This window comes from Plectropomus leopardus, chromosome 11, assembly GCF_026936395.1.
Source record: "Plectropomus leopardus strain MGB_pleo_1.0 chromosome 11, ASM2693639v1, whole genome shotgun sequence".
NCBI lineage: Eukaryota > Metazoa > Chordata > Actinopteri > Perciformes > Serranidae > Plectropomus > Plectropomus leopardus.
Window position 1 is genome coordinate 27,786,816 of NC_142186.1, and position 22,785 is coordinate 27,809,600.

General features: G+C 39.1%; 1 protein-coding gene and 1 long non-coding RNA gene across 3 annotated transcripts; one reads left to right on the plus strand and one right to left on the minus strand.

Moving 5' to 3' along the window:
- The first annotated feature begins 1,307 nt into the window (after positions 1 to 1,307).
- LOC148188291 (uncharacterized) lies at positions 1,308 to 7,050 on the plus strand. Its single transcript, XR_015778061.1, has 5 exons — positions 1,308 to 1,463; positions 3,383 to 3,475; positions 5,735 to 5,973; positions 6,103 to 6,168; positions 6,563 to 7,050. It is a non-coding gene; the product is annotated as an uncharacterized LOC148188291 (long non-coding RNA).
- A 3,617-nt stretch (positions 7,051 to 10,667) lies between these two features.
- On the minus strand, positions 10,668 to 22,421 carry flad1 (flavin adenine dinucleotide synthetase 1). 2 transcript variants are annotated; one of them, XM_042489676.2, is made up of 11 exons: positions 22,076 to 22,421; positions 20,286 to 20,379; positions 19,851 to 20,019; positions 18,430 to 18,807; positions 15,942 to 16,055; positions 15,592 to 15,859; positions 15,099 to 15,246; positions 14,701 to 14,799; positions 13,016 to 13,205; positions 11,152 to 11,225; positions 10,668 to 11,065 (listed from the first exon to the last, which is right to left on the minus strand). In XM_042489676.2, exons 2-11 carry the CDS (start codon positions 20,291 to 20,293, stop codon positions 10,930 to 10,932), a joined length of 1,584 nt encoding a protein of 527 aa, XP_042345610.1. In that variant the 5' UTR covers positions 20,294 to 20,379; positions 22,076 to 22,421; the 3' UTR covers positions 10,668 to 10,929. The 2 variants fall into 2 exon arrangements, with proteins under 2 accessions (XP_042345610.1, XP_042345611.1); XM_042489677.2 differs by having other exon boundaries at positions 21,952 to 22,092.
- Between the last annotated feature and the right edge of the window lie 364 nt (positions 22,422 to 22,785).

A 22,785-nucleotide genomic window follows, 5' to 3' on the forward strand; every position in this document is an offset into this window, starting at 1 on the left:
ATTTTATGTTTAGAAAATTATAAAAAAAAAAAATAAATAAAAAAAAAACAAGGGGGAAAATGTCAAGGGAAAAACTAAAGGAAGAAGTTTATCATAATTACATTTTTAAAATTATGTTACAAAATTATTATTGTTTTTCTAAATACCTTTTTTCAAATTTCCTTTTTTCAAAACAAAAAAAACCCCAAACTTCATTACTTTTTTATTTTTATTTTTTACTGATTTTTTTTTTGTACTTTTTACAACTTTCTTGCTAAGTTTTGGATCACTTCTTCCTTCCTTGCTTTCTTCCCATATTTCAGACAGAAATCAAGCCAATTTGCTCGGGCTTCAAAGGGTTAAACCTCCTTTAAAGGGACTATACACTGCACCACTGTTGCCCCCAAAAAATCTAAATGTGATCCCTTAGCGATCGTTTGAGAGCTGAATACCATTGGTTAGGACAGTCAGCTAGCTAACTGTTATACATACAACATATTATGCAACCATTAGCACCATGAAACTAGAATATACCTCTCTGGTCATCAGAAATAAAAGAAAAAGAGAAGAGGAGGAAAAACAACAACAACAGAAAGTCTAGGATCGACACTGGCTTTCACAGCTGATCACAAGTTACACCAAACATTATCTCACCATGAAGACTCAAAACAGCAGCGGCCATGCAACCAAAACGACAGAAAATATTGCTTTCAGTAACAGAGAATTTAACTGTGACTTGGTCTGTGTACAGATGCAGAGACCCTAAAGCCTAAAAGCTGTAGTCGGGTGATTATTGAATAATTATGTGACTATGCTGCAGTTTAAAAGTTTGACTTTAATGATGACAGCCGAAACTTAAAAAATTAATCATTTATCAATTTGCAGATTCAAAATGTCACCTGAAATTATTTGAAATAAATGAGTCTGTTGAAATAACTCATTTGCATTTACACATTCATTACTGAAGATGCCACATCACAACACAGCTTTGGAGAAATCTGTTTTTCGGGAAGGCTGTTTGATTATATGCAGTGGTGAAAAAGATATTCTAGTTAAGTAAAAGTATCAATATTACTGTCATAACCCCGAGTTTTCTGTTTGTGTTTTTCTTTGTTTTGTGTATTCATTCATGTTTTCTTTCTTTATTTTTTAGGGTCACTTGTTAGGTGTCATGTCTGTTTTTAATTCCCGCCTTTGAGTCTTTTCCCGCCTCAGTGATTGTTTGCCCCGCCTTGATAGGTTTCACCTGTTCTTCATCAACCTGCTGTCACCTGCCCCTCGATATCTTCCTGCTCATTTTGCAGAGTCTTTGTGCTCCTCGTCTTTTGTCAGTCCGTCTGCGTTAGTCCCTTTCATTGGTTTGTTTGTTTTTTGTTCTCCCTCAGTTTTGTCGCTGGCTGGAGTTTTTTTTCCCTTTTGTACAAGCTTTACATCATTAAAGCTCACTTTTTATCCTCCAGTCCTGCCTGCATGGTGTTTTGCAAGTGAGTCCTCTCTTGAACCTTTGTGAAACATGAAAACTACAGTGTGAAACTGCAGTTACAAGTAAATGTCCTGCATTCAACATCTTGCTAAAGAAAAAGTACAAAAGTATTAACATCAACAAATACTTAAAATACCAAAAGTAAGTACTCATTGTGCAGAATGGACCATTTTAGAATAATGTGTATTAGAGATTGGATTATTATTGATGCATTAATGTGTTCATCATTTCTTGTTGCAGCTGGTAAAAGTGGATTTCTATGTTGTGTTATTAATCTAAATCTTTCAAGTAACTGAAGTTATCAGATAAATGCAATGAAGTAAAAAGTACAAAATGCCTCCAAAATATAGTGAAATATAAGTATAAAGCAGCATAAAACAGAAATACTAAAGTACAAGTATTTTAAGTATAGCACTTGAGTAAATGTACTTAATTATGTTCACTGCTGATGTACAATATGTACATGTACAATAAGATTTAAGCTAAAAGCATTAAAGAAACATGTTGCTAAATGTATTCTGTGACTTTGGGTTGTGAAAACCTCTGAGGATTATCATTGAATAATTCTGCAGCTTTGATAAATCGCTGTGCTATTTAATTTTCCAGGTAATGAATAATAGTCCGGGTTTTTATTTCCTCTCTAGGCTTGAGCAGCGTTTGTTTGTTCTAAATAAAAATCCAAACCAACCGCGTCTGCTTGTCGTACTGATACATGTATTCACATCCTTTTAAACGTGTCAGGTAGCCAATAACAGTGTAATTATTTCTGCTGCGCGCTCACAAAGCAGGCACTCCTGTGTGTCACGCGTGATGAATGTGGACGGACCAGATTATAACAAAGGAGGAGAAAACACGTATTAAAGGGTTATGGTGTTAAGATCAAGCAAGAAATAGATAAATCAACAAACGTACAAACTTTTTTGTGAACGTGTTCTCATTCGAATCCATTTATTTTACATTTTTTACATGAGACTGAATCAAGGACACTTTAAAAAACGTGGCAAATAACAAGATGACTGATATTTTCTATTGTTTCAGACATTCAAATGCCCTCAGTAAAGTCGCGGCACAACTAATGTTTAAAAACAGAAATCAGAGGCATCAGTAGCTCACCTGGTAGAGCAGGTGCCCCGAGTACAAAGGCCGTGATTCTAACCCATGAGCCTTTGCTGCATGTCATCCCTTCACCATCAGTGAAGTTATGGAGGAGAAAAGTCAGGACGATTCAAAGGACCCATGACTGACAGGGTCCCTAAAAAGTACTATTTTTTCAATGGCAAATTAAAAACTTATCGTCATAACAGAAGATTTTATCTAGAATGCGGCGACTAATACTAATGGTTTCTTTTCTTGTTTTTGTCAAAAAACAACAACAAAGAAACCATCCTGAGCGTCTCCTGTATCGCCTCTTTCCTCCTTCTATCTCAATGAAAGTGGGGAAAAAGGGGAAGACCAACTCTGGAAGAAATGTCGCACAAATCTCAAGACATGAGACAAAGGAAGAAAATGACCTGAAAGTGTTTTGAATAAGGAAGGAAAATTACTAGAAAAAGAAAACTAGGAGAAATGTCCAGAAAACTGTATATATTATAATAATTGTAATTATATATGTAAAATGATGTTACAGAAAAAAAACCTTTTTTTTCTGCACTTTTTTCAGGTGATTTTTGGTTTTTGACTATTACTTTTCCTTGTTTGTAATTTTCTTCTAAATTTTTACCAATTTCTTGCTATTTTTTCTATTTTTTTGGGCCATGTGTTACGTTGTTCTTTGCTTCTCTGCCAATGATTTTGAAAGAAAAAATGAATTTGCTCAGGTATCAAGGGATTAAACCGTCACTTTTTAATCAGCACACACAAACTTTAAGCAAGCTGTTCATACTAAATCACTTGTCCCCGTCCCTGTCCCTTTTTTTTCAGGACAAACTACGGATGCAGCTTCATCCTCAGCAGCCCTGTCTCCCCAAACATCCTCCACCAACGAACCAGCACCACTCCCAACTGCAGAAGAAGGTGACTAAACCAGTTTTCAGCCGGTAGTAACTGAGATTTCGTTTATGATGTTCTTACCAGTGGTGGAAGACGTACTCCAATCTTTTACTTATGTAAAAGTAGAAATACTACAGTCTAAAAATACTCAATTAAAAGTAAAGTTCTGAATTCAAATTGTTATTTGCAAACAGGTTTAGAGGTATTATTAGCAAACTGTACTTCGAAAGTAAAAAGTACTCATTATCATAACCGTAGAAATGTTATTTCTAAGGCTGGTTGGGCTCTGGAGGTGTGGTTACAGTATTCGGGCAGGATTTGTATCTTTTCATGGGGTCCAAAATCCCTCGTGGGGCTTCTGTTCATGCTATAGCTGCCCTATAAAGGCAAAAAAGCCCAAAGAATAATCTCCAAAAAACAGGAATGAGTTTACATTGCAAAAACCAGATTACATCTGAAAGATCTAAACATACATAAATATTTTCATGTCTGATTTGGGGATATTTTACATTGATAAAGTCATGGAAGAAGTAAACTTTGAAAACAGGAATCAGTTGACATTGGCCTTGAAAACAGTAACTTTTTACTTTTAAAAAGATAAAAAAGATGACATGTAAAGGAGATCAAAACCCACAAATATTATTTCCACGCTTGATTTGGGGTATTTTACATTGATTCATACGTTAAATCGGCCTTAGTACAGTCACTGCAGGTCTAATCTTTAAAAACAGGACTCAGTTGAAATTGGTGGGATAACTTTTTATCCTGAAAAGATGAACAAAGAGACGGTGTTTGAAAGATGTAAAGACACATAAATGTTAGTTTTATGCCTGATTTGGGGATATTTTACATTGCTTCATACATTAAACTGGCCTCAGTAAAGTCACGGGGGAACTAATCTTTAAAAACAGGACTCAGCTGACATCGGCCGAGCCTTTCTAGTGTTAAACAATCTCTCATCTTTCTAACACCCTGCGCCATGTTTAAGTTATGGCTGTTGAGCATAAATGAGCTCCAGTTGAGTCGAGCTGAGCAGATTTCTTCTCATCACTTTCCAGCATGGCGGCTGAAGCTTCACAGACCCCTGGCCCTTTACATTAAAGCGAGCTCGCTGTGTGAGAAGCATTTTCTAAATGCATCCCATGTGTGCGCCGTGCGAGCAGGGGGTCTTGGTTCTGTGTACCGGACTGCGAGCTGTGACAAACTCAGGATTATGAGGCTGGCTTTTATTTGAACACACCAAAACCAGACACAAACGAGCTGAAGTCAGTCACACTTCACGTGGCAGCAAAGCAAAGCAAAGCAGCCTCCTTCCTCATTCTCCCTCCCGCTTTTTCTCCCTTCCTTTCCTTTCTCTCTCTCTCACTTTCATCCACTTTTAATGTGCGACACTTTGATACTGAACATCCTATTTCCCGTGTTCTGGTCGGTTGGCTTTACATGCAGATGGGTTGGTAATTTGCATAGACTCAAAGGTCTCCCTTCTCTCCTGATGCTTTCTGACAACGGAGTGTCTATTCATCCTCTGTGTTAAGCATCCCTCCCAGGACATCGCCTGAATTGCTGTCTCATGCTGCTTCAAGTCTCGTTTTACACCGCAGGAACTGCTGAGGAATTGGATTAGGAACATATTCCTTTAGAGAGAAGCATCACAGCCACCAAGGCAGACTCACATCTGAGCATCTGAAATGGATAGTTCACTCCGATATCAAAGCTTCTTGCATGTTTTTGCACAAAATCACACCAAGTCATGCTGAGTCCATATCACACACCCTGTTAACTGTGTAGATGCTGTTATACGTAGGAGTCCCACCTGGGAGATTTGGAGAAAAACACAGAGGTGTTTCAGCACAGTAGCGAGGAATTATGGTGCTAATGACCAGGAGGTGACTCTGATCTTCTTATCCTCGCATCACCTTTAGTGGCTGCTGTGATCATACTTCCACCAGCTGACCTAAAATCTCTCTTTGGAGAGCCAATTAAGTTCATGCACAGGAGGAAAAAAGATTATTTTCTCGTTTTTTAGCTCCTGCTTGTTCCACTTGGTCTCAGACGACACATAATTTGCTGTATCAGAATTTCAAGAGTGTTTTGTTTGCAGTTTTGTAGATTTCAAACAGACCCGGTTTCAAAAGCACTGCAGTGTGAAATTAAAAAATAAGATATTCATAAATACACAGTTAAGGACCACACACACAAAGTATTGTAGTCCGGATACTTTTAGGCCCCCAGTCAATACCCATATCCTCCCACTATGTCAACCAAGACGTTTCTCTGACTCAGTCTTCCAGGTCAAAATCAAAACATCAGTTTTGAAATTCATAAGGAGGACTGAACAAGGATCCAGAGTTGTGCAGGAAAGGCAGTGAGGACGGAAGCGGTGTGATGACTACAGGAGATAGTGAGTGAATACAGTCGCCGGAGCCAAAACAGAAATGAAGGATGAAACGGACAAGTGAGAGTGATGGAGTGACAACTGGAAGAGGATGAAGATGGAACTGTGGAAAACAATGGAACAAACGGTAATAAACTTTACAGAGATATCATACAAATGTCAAAATAAATTTAACAACTCATTGTGTCCCCATAGTGGTAGCAAATGCAGCGGTGGAGCAAGTATTCAAGTCTTTTTCTGCATTTTACTGTTGCAGCTGGTCAAAGTGGAGCTGATTTTAACTATCCATTGTGTCGAAGAGAGTCCTGACGTGGTTTTTGAGGTAAGTCACGAGAAAATAAAACAAAAAAGTTCTGCAACACAAATTTATGTTCATATTTCTGGATTAACCTCATATGATTGCTTTAAAAAAAGATATATAATATTGAATAATTCAGTTAACAGAACCATATAATAAGTTTAGTGGGGGAAAAGCCCTTCAGCAGAACTTCTAAACGTCTCATTGACGTCTGAAATGTGACAAAGGGCCCAAATCAGACAGAATTAAGGGTCACACCCATCAGAAAAGTCTGGAACAGCTGGTTAAACTTCAGCCGCCCTAGTGTTCCCAAACTGTATTATTTTTGTTACTGATGTTGCTTTCCCTTTTCCTCAATTACCAACAACACAGAACATACTGACTTTTTTTGCACTTTTTTTGTTTTCTCACTCTCCAGCAATCCCCAGACTGTCCACAGGTATAAACAAATCAAATTTAAGACTCCGAAAGACTTTTGCAATACAATTTTTACTGAAATTTATGACCAAACTTGTGCAATGCACTCCAAAACTGAAACTCTATGCAAATACAGACATTGATGTCATTTCAAAACAAACAGTAAAAATGACACTAATGATCCTTTCTGTGCTTACTGTGCATGTGCCCTAATCCCGATTCTCCTGTCTGAAACTGCAGTTTGGTTCTTAAGCATTTCCTGGCACTGGCTTTAACCAGCATGAGTAGTAGTTAATCTTAAGCCATTTGATTTTAAACCTGCATTTTTCCATTTCCATATTGAGCAGGCTGGCTTACAAGGCCTTAACAGTGCAGACTCATTACATAACATAAAGAAGGTAAAAAAACAAACAAAAACAAAATGGGGCACTGCGTTCACACAGGTTTTGGGTCAGATTCTGTTTCCTAGTCAAATGTTATTTAGCTCCAATTAAAACAACTTTTCCAATAGCGCCATCACCTAAATTTCCTGATGTGATATGACTAAAAACATGTAAGATCCATCCAATTTGAATTTCCGACTAATTCATACTTTTAAGGCCTTTAATTAGTAAATGTGTAGCTTATGAAGTACTTTTTAAGGACCTGCAGCCACTTTCACAACTGCAACAAACTAACATGAATACTTTTTGGTAACACAGAATAACTGCCAATAGCTACTTTGGAAAACAAAAGCGCTCTCCTCTTTCTGTTTTGTGTGCATTTCTTTTGTCATAAATCGAGCCTTTAATTTCCCAGGAGTATGGTGTGTACTTGGTGGCAGACAGCTGCGTGGTAAAAGCGAGTCTATAGTGAAGCGGTCTAAATGCCGATGGTGTCATTATTCAACAGCCATTACATTGTTCAATCAATGTTAACTTTACAACGATACGTTAAATAAAAATAAAAAAGCCCAAATCCACTTTAATACTGTATTCAAATGCACCAAAATACCAAAACAACTTTCTTGCAGCTTGTGAAAACCTGCTTGGCAGTAAATTGGATTCAGATAGCATATCGTGTGTTTCTTAGGTAAAATCTTGAAATTGAAAGGTACCTGATGACTTTAGATAGCCATTAATGCAGTGACTAAAATGTACAATATCTCCCTCTGAAATGTGTTTAAGTAAATGTAGTTTAACATCACTCATAAAGCAGCCTAAAAACAAACCACAGGTACCTCAAAACTCTACTTGTAAGCTTTAGTCTACAGTATTTGAGTAAATTTAGTTTATTTACATGAGTGGGCAAGATTTCTGCATCTATCTATCTATCTATCTATCTATCTATCTATCTATCTACAACGATCTATCTATCACATCTTTTCCTTTTGTTGTTTCTGGTATTCTTTGACTTTTTCCCCCTAATTTCTCTCCTTTTTCCCTTTCTTTTTTCTTTCTCAAAAAACAAAAGTCTTTAAACCCCCCCTCCCCAAATTTCTCCACAAAGCAACCTCCCTACAATAATCATTCAAATTAATAATCAAAAAATTAAAAAATAATAAAAAAGTTTCATAACATAAATTAACATAATTTAGCCGAATGTATCAATAACTCTACAGCTCAGCAATACTATATACAGACACTGTAATTATCCATTATAGTAAGTTTGAGTCACATACTGTGGGGCCCATCTCACACACATTGTGTGTAATAATGTAATTTTCTTCCACATAAATATCACTATTCCAGACAATGTCCCGGTGTTGTTGTTTTTTTTTTTTTTATCACTCCACCCCTAACACACACCATTACATTTCTGCTGTGATTATGAAGCCTCTGTTCATTGCCTCTTTTATTACTGTTATTATTAATAAATCAAGCAGGCCGTGAAGCCCCGGACAGATAAGTTAGGGGGTACGGTGGTGGTGGGGGCGGGCTGGAGGTGGTAATTGCTGGTGTAACAGTGTGTGCTACCCCGCGGTGGCCTCGTAAGCGACCCGCTTTATTAGATCGGCCGGTATCGATCCTCGCCGCGCGGCGTTGACTAATCTCCAGGCGCGGAGAGAGAGAGGGCGGATCGATGAGCCTGGATTCAATCATGTCTGGAAACAGAGAAGGTAATTTATTGTAATCACGGTGCTAAATGGGGAAAAAAGTGAGAACAACGCGCCCGTGAGGTGCTCAAAGGGAACTGCAGCATCAGAGGTGGAGAGATGCTCGCTGAAATAAGCTGCAGGCTGCAGATGTGGACACAGATGTGGACACTCAGACACTGAGGAGACAACATGAGGCTGTCGGTTTGACCTTCAGGAGGCTGTCCGTGCTGCTGCGCGCGCACAGCCTCGAAAGCATGATTTTATCACCTGAGAGAAAACTGTCTTACATCATTTATCAATGCATTTTGATACAGCCTGTCTGTCTTATTGTTAGGGACTGTTCTTTATGAATCAGAGGGGGTCTGGGTGTTACTTCGTAAAATGATCCTCCATCGTAAATAAGTTATTAAATTTAAAAAATGTACCCTTTGATGCTTGAAAATTAAAAGTTAAAATTTGAAGACAAAACCCTGGAGTTGAATAAAAGTTTTAAGTTAAAGCTAAAAACATTTTTTGTAATGACTACAAACTTATTTTAAACTTGATTTTAAATCATACTAAATTGTCATTTTATCTTTGCACTTCTTGTTTGCACTTTTGTTATTTTTGATGGATTTTTTTTAATCATTTGGTTATAAATGTTACCTTTAATCCTTTATCTCTCTTTATGCTTATTGCAAACCTGTATCCTTTATTATGTTTTATATTTTATTGCCTTTCACTATTGTCACGCATGCTGGTTAGTTAGTGCAAGTTTTTTTTCTTTGCCAGATTTTAAATGAGATATGTAGAATAAGTGATTTTGATTGGATGTCACAATTTTAAACTCAGATTTTTTTTATTAAAAAAAAGATGGAAGCATTTATAAAACCTTATAAACAAAAAGCAGTATTGATTTTCTCTTCTATCAGTGAGGGACGACGACCCCACGCTCTGGTAAAGCTCACAGTGGTTTGTTTTAAAAATCATCACCAGAAATAAAAAACTGTGGTAAACTGTATCAAGTCATTTCAGTGTGGAACAGGTTGCATCATTTCAGTTTTTTACAGTTTCTGGTTTTGGTAAGTGGTGTAACTTTGGCAATTTTAATAGAAAACATGTCTTCCAAACCTGCATGCTGAAGGCATGTTTCTGTCTTTATTTTACTGCTGATTTTTATTTACTTACTTATGTTAATTTACCACAATTTAAAATAAATAAACATGCATGTTTTCTTCAGCAAGAATTTGACATGCCTCCTGTTATGAGAGCCTTATTTTTTGCGTTTTAGTGTCTTGTGCATGTGGGTGTGGTTTCAAAAGCAGGTTCAGCACTGATGCCACTTGAGGGCGTGGCAGTTAACTCATTAACCATCATCGGTGTCACCTGGAGAGGGGCAGACGCTGGAGGCGAGACTGAAAGCTTTTTACATGCACACCACCACGAACTGTTAATATATCTACACCTTCACACTGATCACAACCAGAACGGCGAGCTGGCAAAAGAGACCGACAGAGCACCATCCATGGCGGTGTTTAGCAGGGTCACCTGGTCCGAGCAACTAAGATGCATGAGCGGCGTCCTGGCGGTGAGTCTGTCCACACTCAACTGTTCCTCAGATTATCACGTCTATTGCACCACTTCAAGAGGGACGGGAGGTTATGAGTTTACTAATCTTAGTCAAACAGTCCCTGATTGGCTTCGGAAATCGGGAAAATGTTGGTCAGCCTTCTTAATGTATGTCTTTTTCGGTATAGATGATTTTTAAAATTATTGTCACTTTATTTATTTTTGCTTTTTTGTGTTTTTTGTATATGTGCTTGTTTTTATTTGAAATGTCTGAGAATGTGGTGAGCTCTGTGTTGTTAAATTAAAAATCGATAAAAATCTACTTTAAAAATGAATGTAAAAACACTGAATAAAGCTGTTTCACATTTAAACAAAAGAACTAGGACAAAGGGATTCATGAATAAGATAAATCAAGAGTAACAGTGAAGGCCCTGCATGCTGCTCTTTATATAAGACTAAAAACACTTACATGACAATGGAAAAAGATGACGGATGAATGTTTTATTTAACAGCACAGAGAGCCGTTACTTTAGGCTGAAACTCACATGTATAAACAAATAGCGCACACACACACACACACACACACACACACACACACACACAGACCTCATTCTGCAGACATGAAGAATTAATGAAAATGTCCGTGTTTTTGTTTTCCACAGTTATGTATGAGTGCAGGGGGAGTGATCTGAGATCTGAAAACATGGCTCCGTCAGCAACAAGTGAGAAAAGAGACTTCTTCATCAGGCACGGGAGTTTCGCTCCTCGTCTTCGTTCTCCAGGAGGTAGGCTGCCTTGTATCGCGTCACCCCCCTCCCGTCCACCATCTGGAGGGAGGGGTTTCGACAGGTGTTGTCCATGCTGCCCAGTGAGGTGTACCTGCAGGTCGACAGGGATGTTTAAGACGGAGAATTCGGAGCTGTGATGTTGTGAATAATTGACGACAGTGGAAAAAAAAATCTCACCCTTTATCATAGAGGATACAGTAGGGCACATATAACGTCCTCAGGAACGACCAGATGTCGTGATACGTCCAGTCCTGTAGAGAGTTAACACATCATATTTAATTGGTTTGTGATGGATTCATGATTAGAAGAACTCTTCGGATCCCTTTGAGATGCACTCATGTGATAAAGGGTTAAATAAATTAGCGTACAAATGAGGTCAGCTGCTGTACTTCTACTGTATCATATGCATCGCTGCGGCTGTCCCAGCGTGATCATCATCATCATCATCGTTCCAGAAGCATTTGCCGTCTCTAAATACATTAACAAATCTAAAATAAAGTAAAACGTCTTTTCTTCGGTGAGCCTGAGCGGATAAAAGAGCTACGACATCAGAAGCTGCTGCCGACAAAAGACGGACTGTCATAAAAACCTGCACAATCTAATTCAACTCAACACCTGCACTTACTTTTAAGTGAAGCTTTTAATGTTAAATATTTGTAGAATGTGCCACCAAGGTGTTGGCTCACATCGACAAGCTGTTTTTGGGTTTATATTGATCAGCTTAATATTTTACAGGTGTACTCTGGTATTTGTGTGTGTGAGGGGGCAAAAGTATTCATATCATTTAAAGCCTCACTAATGCTGTATTACTGCGGGGCTGTTGGATTGCATTAAACTGTGCAGGTGCTGTGATATTTAGTTCACAGCCTGTAGATCTGCGCTCTGAAACTTCAGTCAAGATGACAAATAACATTAAGTGTAACAAGGGGAAATTGCCTGGCTGGAGCGGGCAAAACAGATTTGTATTACCAGTCAAAAAGCAGTTTTTCCTGCAGCACTATAAACACAGCATCTTTTAAAAAATGTGGGGAAACTGAAGGACTGCTTGTTTTTTCTTTTTTTTTATATATAATTTATGTCTGCAGGTGCTCTTAGGATTAATGTTACATGTATTTTTACCACATAGAAGAATTTGTGATTTTGTTTTTACTTAGAGCAGGGATACCCGGGGCCACTTTTGCAAAAGGACTGAAGGCCAGGGGCCAGTTTCGGCAGCCCGCTGGTGAGGTGTCAGAGCTCCTTTAACTAGCAAGTTATTAGCAAGTTATATTCAATACTTTAAGACTTTTTTTATGCCACTTGGCATCAAATTTAAGATCATTTTTGGCGGGGTTTATTTTTTTACTTAGGGAAACATTTATTTTGGTGAAAAATCTGGTCAGAAATGTAAAAAAACCTTTGAAAATTTTCAGTTTTTCACTCTGCATGTGGGAATTCACTGCCTTAATTTCCACGATTTTAACGAGGGATTTGCTAAAAAATAAAAATAAAAATTAAACAGACGTTACGTAAGATTTTACAACGCAATGTCAGAAAAAAAAGATTCATCTGATCATCAATAAGACTTTCGAACGTCCAATTTAAGTCATTTTTAATAAAACAGTTAAGGCCTTTATATGAATGAAATCAATGCTTTATAAGGATTTTTAAGGATCACCGGGAACCCTGGGTAGAGGCAGGGGAGTTTCTAGGATATGAAAATATTCAAGGCTTAACCCGGACCTCTGTCAGGGGGTCCAGTGGATCCTCTTCTAGCACTTTTTATATAACAAGCTCTACTTTTTTTGTTTTTATGCACTTTGGCCCCGTACTGATATTCAAAGAACCAAATGAGTTACTGATTTACTTTCACTATTTTCACTTAGAAACCTGTCACAGGCCGTGAGTATCACCGTCCTAGATCCTCTGACATGATATGACTTTATACAACAATAATACAATAAAAGAGGAACACCAGGACATAATGCAGCTATATAATGGTGTAATTTGTGTGTGTGTGTGTGTGTGTGTGTGTGTGTGTGTCAGTGTGTCAGTGTCTCACTAGTAACGGGTTGACTCTCATGTAGTCAGGCCAGCCAGGGTCAGTGGGACACATGGCTGTGAGTGTGTGCGAGTAGGGGTCACTCCTCCTGGTCCCCATCAGGACGGCTTTTAGCTCCGGTCTCCTCTCCTGCACCTCGCTCAGCGCCTGGCGAATACTGCCCTCCACCGAGAATATATCCAAGTCATATCTACGGGAGACACGTCGTCAAATAATTAGTTTCCGTACTTTAACATGGAGAATTAGTGAGCTTTTTTGACAGGAGGAAACAGAACTATTGGAACCGGTAATAGCTGCTGACTCCTGTTTAAAGCAACAGTCTGTAACTTTTATAAAAATAACCATCATATTTGCTGAAACTGCCACTATTTTCACACAGTGAGACAGATGTTGCTCTGCCTTCTTTTAGTGCATCTTATGCACATCTACTGCGGAATAAGGAAAACAACAAAACCAAGATATTTTAGTATTCTGTTTAGCTGTAAAATGAGACAGTTTGCTCCGATCACTGGGCGGTGCTTTGTTTAAATATTTTCAACACAGCAGCCAGGTAACAAACTTTCTGACTTTACAGTTAAACTGTACACTTAAATATGTCTCTGAAAACTCTGAAGTGAGAAAAAAATCAATGCAGAAACAGAATATTATTCATATTTGATCAGCGCTGCAGAGTTTGACAGTTTGACTTTAGTTCACGAGCAGTGAATTACAGCTCCATCAGAGACCCCTCTGCTCTGATCGGCCATCAGAAGAACTACGAGGAGGAGGAACGTGTTTATTGTTTTTTTTCCCCACATCTGTCTCGTGGACTACTGTGTGAAAATAGAGGCAAATGTATTCCAGCAAATACGACAAACGTAGGGGCCGACCGGTATTAGTTTTTCAGGGCCAATACTGATTATTGTAGTCAAGGGGACCGATAACCGATATTTGGAACAGATATGCTTTTACAATAAAACTGAAAATCTTTCTGTCAGTATTTAGAATTTGGAATATAACAAACTCCGATTCAAAACTTTGCTTAAATGCCTCAGGCTGATGTTTTAATCAAAACTGAGACTTTCAATATCATATACAACAAGTTTCCAGCAATTTTCTTTTTATTAAGTCAAGTGAAAATTTTAATAATAATGAATAAATAAAATAAAAGTTCCTCCCATGCTGACACTTTCTTTGCACTTAATTCATTTTAATGCCGATCACTAAAATAAAACGCTGACACAGATAATCTATAAAATGCCAAATATCGTCCCCGATAATCAGCCAGACTTTTAATCTGTCGACCCCTAGACAAAAGATGTTGTTTATAAAAGTTAACAACTGTAGCTTTAATTTAACACGTATTAAATAAAAATGTGGCACACCAAGGGTTGTAGCGAGGTGCTGATGACTGAAAGCAGACTTTAAAGAAGGAAAAAAGTGCTGCACATTCTGGCTCCATATGCCTCTCTCTTTAATTCAGATGACGTTTCGGCCCTCAGGCCCTCCACATCATTGTTGATCCAGACTGTTGATCTTAAAGAAGGCCTGAGGGTTAAAACGTCATCCGAATAAAAGAGAATTGCACATAGAGCCAGACCGCAAACACTTCTTTTCTCCTACTTATATGTAAAAATACATAAATCTATTAAAAACAATCCGCTGAGATGTGTATTAACATTGCGCAACAGGGTCGGCTGGCTCACCTTTTAATCGTGTCTTGTAGGAATCTCTCCATTTCTGGGAAGGGAGAGACGATACGGATATACAGGGCTTTCACCTTGTCTTTGCCATCTGGATAGCGCCTGAGAGCAGCAGGGAGAGAGAACATTTTTTATAACAGATAAACGAGATGGGTACAGAAAAAAAGATGCTTATCGTTGTCACTATCTGTCCAATACAGGTCGAGAAAAGTCCAGTCTGTCAAGATTTTTCTCAGTCTAGTTGCTGCTGAGCTCATTTTCCTCTTCATTTGCATCCTACAGTGATGTCCCACTGTGCACCAGTAATATCATCTCCCTCATTTGTTTTGTCCTGATTAAATCATCTCTATCCCCCAAATGTTCTCACTGTCTCCCCCCATCCTCTCCCCGCCTCCGGTTACCGTTTCAGTGCTGCATAGTAGAGATGGAGCAGCGCTGTGCAGTCTTTGCCTCCGTTGAAGCCGACGCAGACTTCCTCTGTCGAATACTGATCCAGTGCAGCCTCTATCGTTTTCAGCGCAGACGTAACTTTCTCGCCCAGCGGCGTTCCTGCAGAGAGTAAAATCTGCAGCATAAGGATGTTTTACAGTCAAATTTTCTTGGTTATAATACAAACGATCCCTCATTCTTATGTCAAATTTAGAGTAAAAATACCTACTTGTCTCATTTTATTGATACTGATTCTATTCTCAGTTCAGTCTCATGGCAGTTCTCTTCTGTTTTATAACCCACTATGATTTTACAGCAATTATTACTTTAATCTTTTTGCTTCCTTTATTGGTCCCACTGCCTGTGTAAAGTACAAGAGTTCGCTGCAATATTCTCTTTATATCAAGTTGACTTAGTTTAACTAGCACCTTTCACCACCCCTCGCCCTCTGCCCCCCCCCCTCACCGCTGTTGGCCAGGGTGTACACCTCAGCGGTGGCGATGGACACGGGGTCAGTGACCAAGGGCACCACGCTCCCTTTGGGCAGCTCGTCGAGCAGCTGTGCCCGCGCTTTGTCCACCTCCTCCTGGCTATCTGAGTCCAGAACCAGCCTGACTCTGTGATAGTTGCTCAGCCAGTCAGGGTAGGAGCCGAGAGCCACCTTCCGGCCCCAACCAGCCTGCAGCTTGGTCAGCACAGGGGCGATTTCTGCTTCATCTGCATCCACAAACACCTAAAGCGGAGATATTTGGTTATCGAAACACAGTGTTCAGGTGGATTTGTGCAGTTAATGATATGTGTGATCAGGGTGTTACCTCACGGGTGTGAAAAGTGGTCCCTGAACTGGCAAAAAGGTGCTCCAGACCATTGAAGGCCCTCTCCATCAGAGACGGGATCCCAGGAAAGATATACACGTTACGCACACTGACCTGAGAAAAAAAACAGAAGACACATCATATATGGGTCAGACAATCTGTGTTTTTGTAGACCTGCAGGATTAATGATTTTTTTTTGTACTTTTGTTTCAATACTTCTGATAACATGTATTTTAAGGTAGTTAACATCTCAAAACTAACCTTAGTGTCCTTTTGTTACTACACAGACTTTAAGCATGTTGAACAGTCTTAGGGCCAGTACACACGTCGTGTTTTTCTGCCCTCAAATCCATTTTTGCCAATGCAGACGCACAAAGGGGCGCGATGAAAAATGAGAACAATGCTGTTACTGTGTGTAAATGTTTGGATGGCATCACCCAGAGTTAACAAAATTCAAAACAACTTTTAGAATACAGCAACGCACAAAACATGTCATGTGATGAGCAACAATAAATCACAGCCAGCATGTTTTGTTCTCTTCTACTGTAAATATCCTTTTTTTAAAAATCAAACCTCACAAAGGATGCACCGTGGTCTAAATATACACTTAAAATGATCGAATAACCCGACAACAACAAACACAAACTCTCACAGCAAAACCAAAGTATTCATGTATTTGAATATTCTCACAACAACTCAAAACCTCGCAGTCCCAAAGACAAAAAAAAAAGTTAATTCGACTCAAATAATCCACCACGGGTTTTCTTTTATACTTTTTGACCAAATGAATCCCATTTTCCAAAAGAGGGGGAAAATTAAGTTCAGTTCAGTTCAGAATGAAAACAAAGTTCAAGTCAGGTCACTTTAATCCCAAAAAAGAAGAAACAGAATAAACAGAAGAAAAAAAACCTCAGGCAAAAATGAATCATTTTGTTTTAATCACTTACGGAGTCAGTAAATCAGTCAGTCCTGTAAATCTGGGAGTCCAGTCTGTGATTTTACTGGTTTAGGTTAATGACCGACTGCTGTAGTCAGCTGAGCAGAGAATGAAGCAATAACGGAGCTGTTATGGAGAGATCCGGCAGGAGGACAGCATTTGGGTGGCAGATGAATAAACATTTGCAAGCAATATAACAGTCTTACTGTGTGCTTACCGCACGAATGCGTTGCTAAAACCGAAACTCACTGCTGTTTTCCTGCTCTCCTCCTCTCCACAGAAAAACTGGATGACTCATGAACGGAAGGAAACTGAATTGTTGTGCAAACCGAGAACCAATCAGCAAGCAGAGTGGGTGTTTCCAGAGGTGTGTACAGGTGATCAAACATTTTAAAGGAATTTAGTTTGTCACAGTATAACTATATGAGGTACATGTGCCGAAATATAATTATTTCACACAAGAAATGTTAACTATACAAGAGCACTATAGTTTTGGTTTTTTTTTTGATAAAATATCAACAAATAAACCAAATTTCAGCTAACTGCAACACAATTACTTGTAGTTTTGTATTCCTTACATGGTTGTATTTCTTTTCTTTTTAAAAAAAATTACATTTATTGATGAAATAATGTGACAAAAAGGAGTGATATATATGGAAAAGGCCAATAGGACAAATGCAATAGACGCACATGCATGCACACATACAACACACATAAAGGCAATAACATGCAGCGGTTATGATGTGTGATGTTTATTGGCAGGAGTCCAGGTGTAGAGATGATAGATTAGATTAGATTAGATTAGATTAGGTCCGGCATGTGTGGGTAATGTGTGTGTGTGTGTGTGTGTGTGTGTGTGTGTGTGTGTGTGTGTGTGTGTGTGTGTGTGTGTGCATGCATGTTTTGATGTTTGTATGTGAGTTAGTGGCATGTGTCTGTGGTTACTGACTCTGGAGTGGTGCATGGTATATGTGGCAGAGAGAGAGAGAAAAAGGCAGCGTCACTGTCAAAGTGGCATTAAATATATCTTAAATAATAATGTTTTCACAATAACACAGAGAGGTGGTATAATAATGATATATCAGTTTCATTATAAACAACTCAATATAGTATAATAACAAGGATTATTGTGATTAAATTTGCAACGACGCAGTGATGAGGAGCGAGGCCGGACCGGTGCAGAGGAGAGGCATCACTGCAGTTTTTTTTGTAAATGCTCAACGTAATTCCCACTGCTCGAGGCGCTGCTTCACTCCTGCAGTATCTGCTTCACATTAACGTTACAATCTAAAGTAACCCCAGAACAGGACGGAGCAGACAGAAAATAATGTGACTGTGATTGAACATCTTTCTGAAAGTCGTGTCTGAGAGGGTACAGCAAAGCAGAGAGCAGACAAAAGTGTGCAGCTACTCAGTTAGAGAGTACTGATCCTTTTTATTTTGGGTGTAATTTCATCTGTTTTCTTGTTTTATGACAACATGATCCAGCATTTAACAACTGCACCTTGATGAAAGAGCTCACTAACCCCCCTCTGTCCTGCCGTCACTCACCAGTGGGTATCGGAGCAGCTGTCCGGTCTGAGGGTCCGTTCCGTAGTTGAGATTGGCCGATCGAGGCACCATGGCCAGCTTCATAGCAGCACTGTCCTTATCCACCACTCCGAAGAACTCCTCGACCAGCCGCGCCAGCTCAGGATGGGGATATAACTCTTCTTGGAACGCCATGGCAACGCTCTCAAAGGTGACGTCGTCATGGGTGGGGCCTATGCCCCCCGAGGTGATGAGGTGAGTGTACTGAGGGGAAAGGAGGGCCACCTCTTTGGCGATGATTTCCTGTACGTCGGGTACGACTGTTATGCGCTGCACAGACACTCCAAGTTTCCTCAGTGCTCGTGTCAGAAAGGCGCTGTTCGTGTCCAGTGTGTGACCCTGAGAGACGGAGGTCGAGAAGAGGCACTCTGTTAGTTTTAATCCACTTTTTGACCTAAACATTACATTCAGAGACTTAAAGGAATACGTCACCTGCAAAGACACAATCTGTATATTATTTACACACTGTGTGTGTGAAGAAAACTTTGTTTCCTGCACGCCTCAACGGTTAATGGAGAATCCAAAAAAAAGGCAAAAATTCTTCATGAATGGTTGTAAACGGAGACCACAAAATGATTCAAAACACATCAGTACAGTCTCTTGTATGGCCCAGCAGCGTTCCCAGGCTCACGCGTGTATTTGAACTCAAATGGAGCTCATGCACACCTGCTCAGGGCGCACTGCTTGTGGGTGTGCGTTTTTAGCAAAAACGCATGTGTTTGAGAAGTACTGAGCGTACGGCTGGACAAATGAGACTGAATTATACTGGACGCTTTGTGCAAGAATTTGTAGTTGAATGTTTCGGCACAGTTTTGCTGTGGTTAAATGTGGTACCCAATCACTTCAGTTCAGAAAAAATGTTTTTTTGGATTCTCCTTTCACTGTGGAGGCAAACAGAGTTTCCATCACAAATCCAAGGCAACAGGCCTTAAGTAATTGATATACAAATGTTCATTTTTCGAGTGAAGTACTCTCGCTTGATAAAATCCAGTGACACACAGTGAGCATGTTGTGAGGTTAAGACATGACATTGGACCAAAATCAAAGGCTTCATGTTTAAATCATGATCATGTCAAGTCAAGAAATAGTGCTGAAGCTGATGTTTATGAACGAGCGCTGCTGCCACATCAAATAACCATCACAGGGTTTTTCCTGAGGAGATTTCGTGTGGATCTTGGGCTGCTCTGTGGTTGAGGCGTGCTGATGAACTACATGTTGGAATGTGCATATAAATAAAATCACACTTTCAAGTTTGCAGACTTTTTTAGGGAAAAAAAGTGAGGGTTTATTTAGATATTCCCCAATCCACAAACTCTCAAGGATTCTCTGTGGGACACTGTCAATCACACAGACACAGATAGTGTCTATTTGCACTGAATCACCTTGAGTATCTCATCTCCGATGATGAGGATGGCTGCAGTGGGAGCATCCCCGTTGGCTGCAAAGGACGGACTAGAGCCCTGGTGGTTTGTGGACATGGTTGCTTTGGTGAGCTGAGCCGCCAGTCTCCTCACACGCACCGCTGTTCTGCTCAGCTTGGGAAAAGCAAGGCTAGAAGACAAAGGAAAAAGTGCTTACGACACCACTAAACAAGCAATTTCTGCATGTATGTTCTGCTCTCAAGTGTAAATTGAGGCACCTGTAAACATCTTTTCAGGTATAACAGTGAACAACAGCAACCTCGTCTTACAAACAGCAAAATGCTGCATGTTTCAAATTGTTTATATCTATTTGTGTGTGTGTGTTCTTCATTATTTATTGTTGCTTTTGTGATTAGTATGCATAAAAGGATCTGTAAAGTTTATCTTGAATCTTACCTCAACATTAAGAACCCATATGGAGTGTCCCAAAATGTTTCACTACAGTTCAGGCCCTCTTCTCTTCCATAATTTGTCTCCTACCAGGGAGTGTCTTAAAAAAAGACACATGAAGGAGCAGATTAGCAAACAAAGAAATCAAAAACAGGAGGAAAAAAGAACTGTGAGGAACCTGTACATCTACAAATGCATCCGCTAAAAATGACTTCTCATCAGTTGATATTTTGAAGAAATGGTGAGTTGCATTTATGATATTGTGCCTGGATTATTACTAGTAATTTTTCTGTATGAAAAAGGAACTCCAATTCTGTTTTATGAGTCTGTTAAAGGTCTAGTGTGAAGAATTTAGTGGCATCCAGTCATTTAAGAGCTGATTTCAAACAGGCCTGTAGGAGAACTACTGCAGTCAACGCAAAGATGCGAATGGCCCCATCTGTAGATAAATACAGCTAATTTAAAGGAAACAAAAACTCAAAAACTCTTTAGTTTGAGGTGGTAACATGCAAATGAAAACATAGTTATGACAATTATGTTCCATTTCTGCCATCATCTGCTGGTTTGGAAATGCTACTGAGTAGAGGTCAACCGATATTGATTTTTCTGGGCCAATATTTCAGGGCGAATACCGACACCAATTATTAGTAGTTAATGAAAATTGACATACATTTAAAATTAAAATAAAAATCTTTATCACAATAATTGGAATTTGTAATACAACAAACTCTGAAAAAAACTTTGTTTAATTGCCTTTAGTAAATGTTTAATCAATACTGAAACGGTCAACATCACAAACTGCAAATTCCCAGCAAGTTTTTTTTTTTAATGAAGTCAAGTGCAAATATATTAAAAATGAATAAAGAAAACAGCTCCCTGAGGTTTTTAAAGTAAAAGTTTCTCCCATGCTGGCTTTTTAATTACTTAATTTTATCTGCAACCATTAAAATAAAATGCCAACACAGATAATCAGCAAAATGCCAAATCTGTCAACTCCTAGTATCTCTCTATATATATACCCTTAGATCCTACACACTGGAGCTTTAAATATACCTTAAACAGTATATTAGTTAACCACAGTGGCCACATGTGCATCAGTGACACAGACATGCCTTCATACTGAAGCTATAACTGCTGACACTGCCTTTCTACAAAAATAGTCTGAAGCAGATGTGAATAACTGACAGAAAATGAGTTAATTTGATTTTCCAGCATGTAAATGCACAGTAATGCATTGAAGACCTCACATTATACAGCAGTAAAGGTGCAGAGAGGAGGTTGGTGGAGGACAAAGGTTTAATGAACAGCTGACCGCTGAATCCAGCGATCAAATGAGGTAAAGTGCAGACAGTGTCGGTGCAGGAGGATCACTCTGCATTTTACATTTTATAACCATCTACGTGCATGTTAACGTTTAGCCTTCATGCAGTTTGTCAAAGCGCAGGACTGACAGGAGACACACATGACTGCACTTTCTATTGCGCAACACTCGTGAGAAGATAGTGAAATTAATCCCATGCACATTCATAAAAAAGCTATAAATATTAGCAATCAAAGCGTCAAGTGCAACTAAGACAAATCCTAGCTAACTGTGGTTGTGGGAAGTCTCCTTGCTCGGTTACTTAACCCATTGTTGGGGGCACTACTAGCAACAAGCAAGCACTATACTCACTCCCATAGTAGCTTATGCTCCTTTTATACTGCCGATTTTTCTCCACTACCACAAATATCCAATAAACAAAATATCCCGTTTCTATAATTTGGTCACCAAACTGATTATAACAGAGGAAACTTACTCCTGAGCCGCATATGACCTCGTTACGTATCCGACACTTTGTGGCTACATGTCACTCAAAACACATGCCGCTCGCTGACCAATCACAATTAAGAACGGGATTCCGACAGCCAATCAGAATCACGGAGGTCTGATTTTTTTTTTAAGGGTCAGCCTTTTTTGTGTACACGGAAGTAACCGAGTGATGGTTCGGCTGTTCTCGGATCAGTAAAGACGATGCGGAGCGGAAGTAAATACGCTGAATATTATCTAAATAAAAGAGTCTCCTCTATCTGCGAGTTGTCAGCCTGCAGCATCTCAACTTTGATAGCATGATGCTAACAAATGCAAAGCTTAAGACTTCTTCTTCTGCGTCTTCTGCTTCCTCTTCTTCTTCTACCTTTTAAATTAAAAGAGACTCGTCTGCCTCTGCTGGCTGGAGGAGCCAATAAATGTATGATTGACACCAAATTAATATTCTCCAGTGGGTTTCTTGTCTATAGATGGCGCATGTTGACATGTCAAGAGCCGCGGTGAATTACTCATATTTCCTCAGCACTTTATTGGCTTGAGAGAACCATGTTGGTTTAAGATCACATTACATACATACATTAAATGCTTATCTTGTAACTTTAACTTTATGTTATGTTACTATTTTGCACCTTGTTTTCTTATTTACCAAGCACCATGCTTTTTATTATTATTATTTTCTTTTTTTAAATATTTGTAATT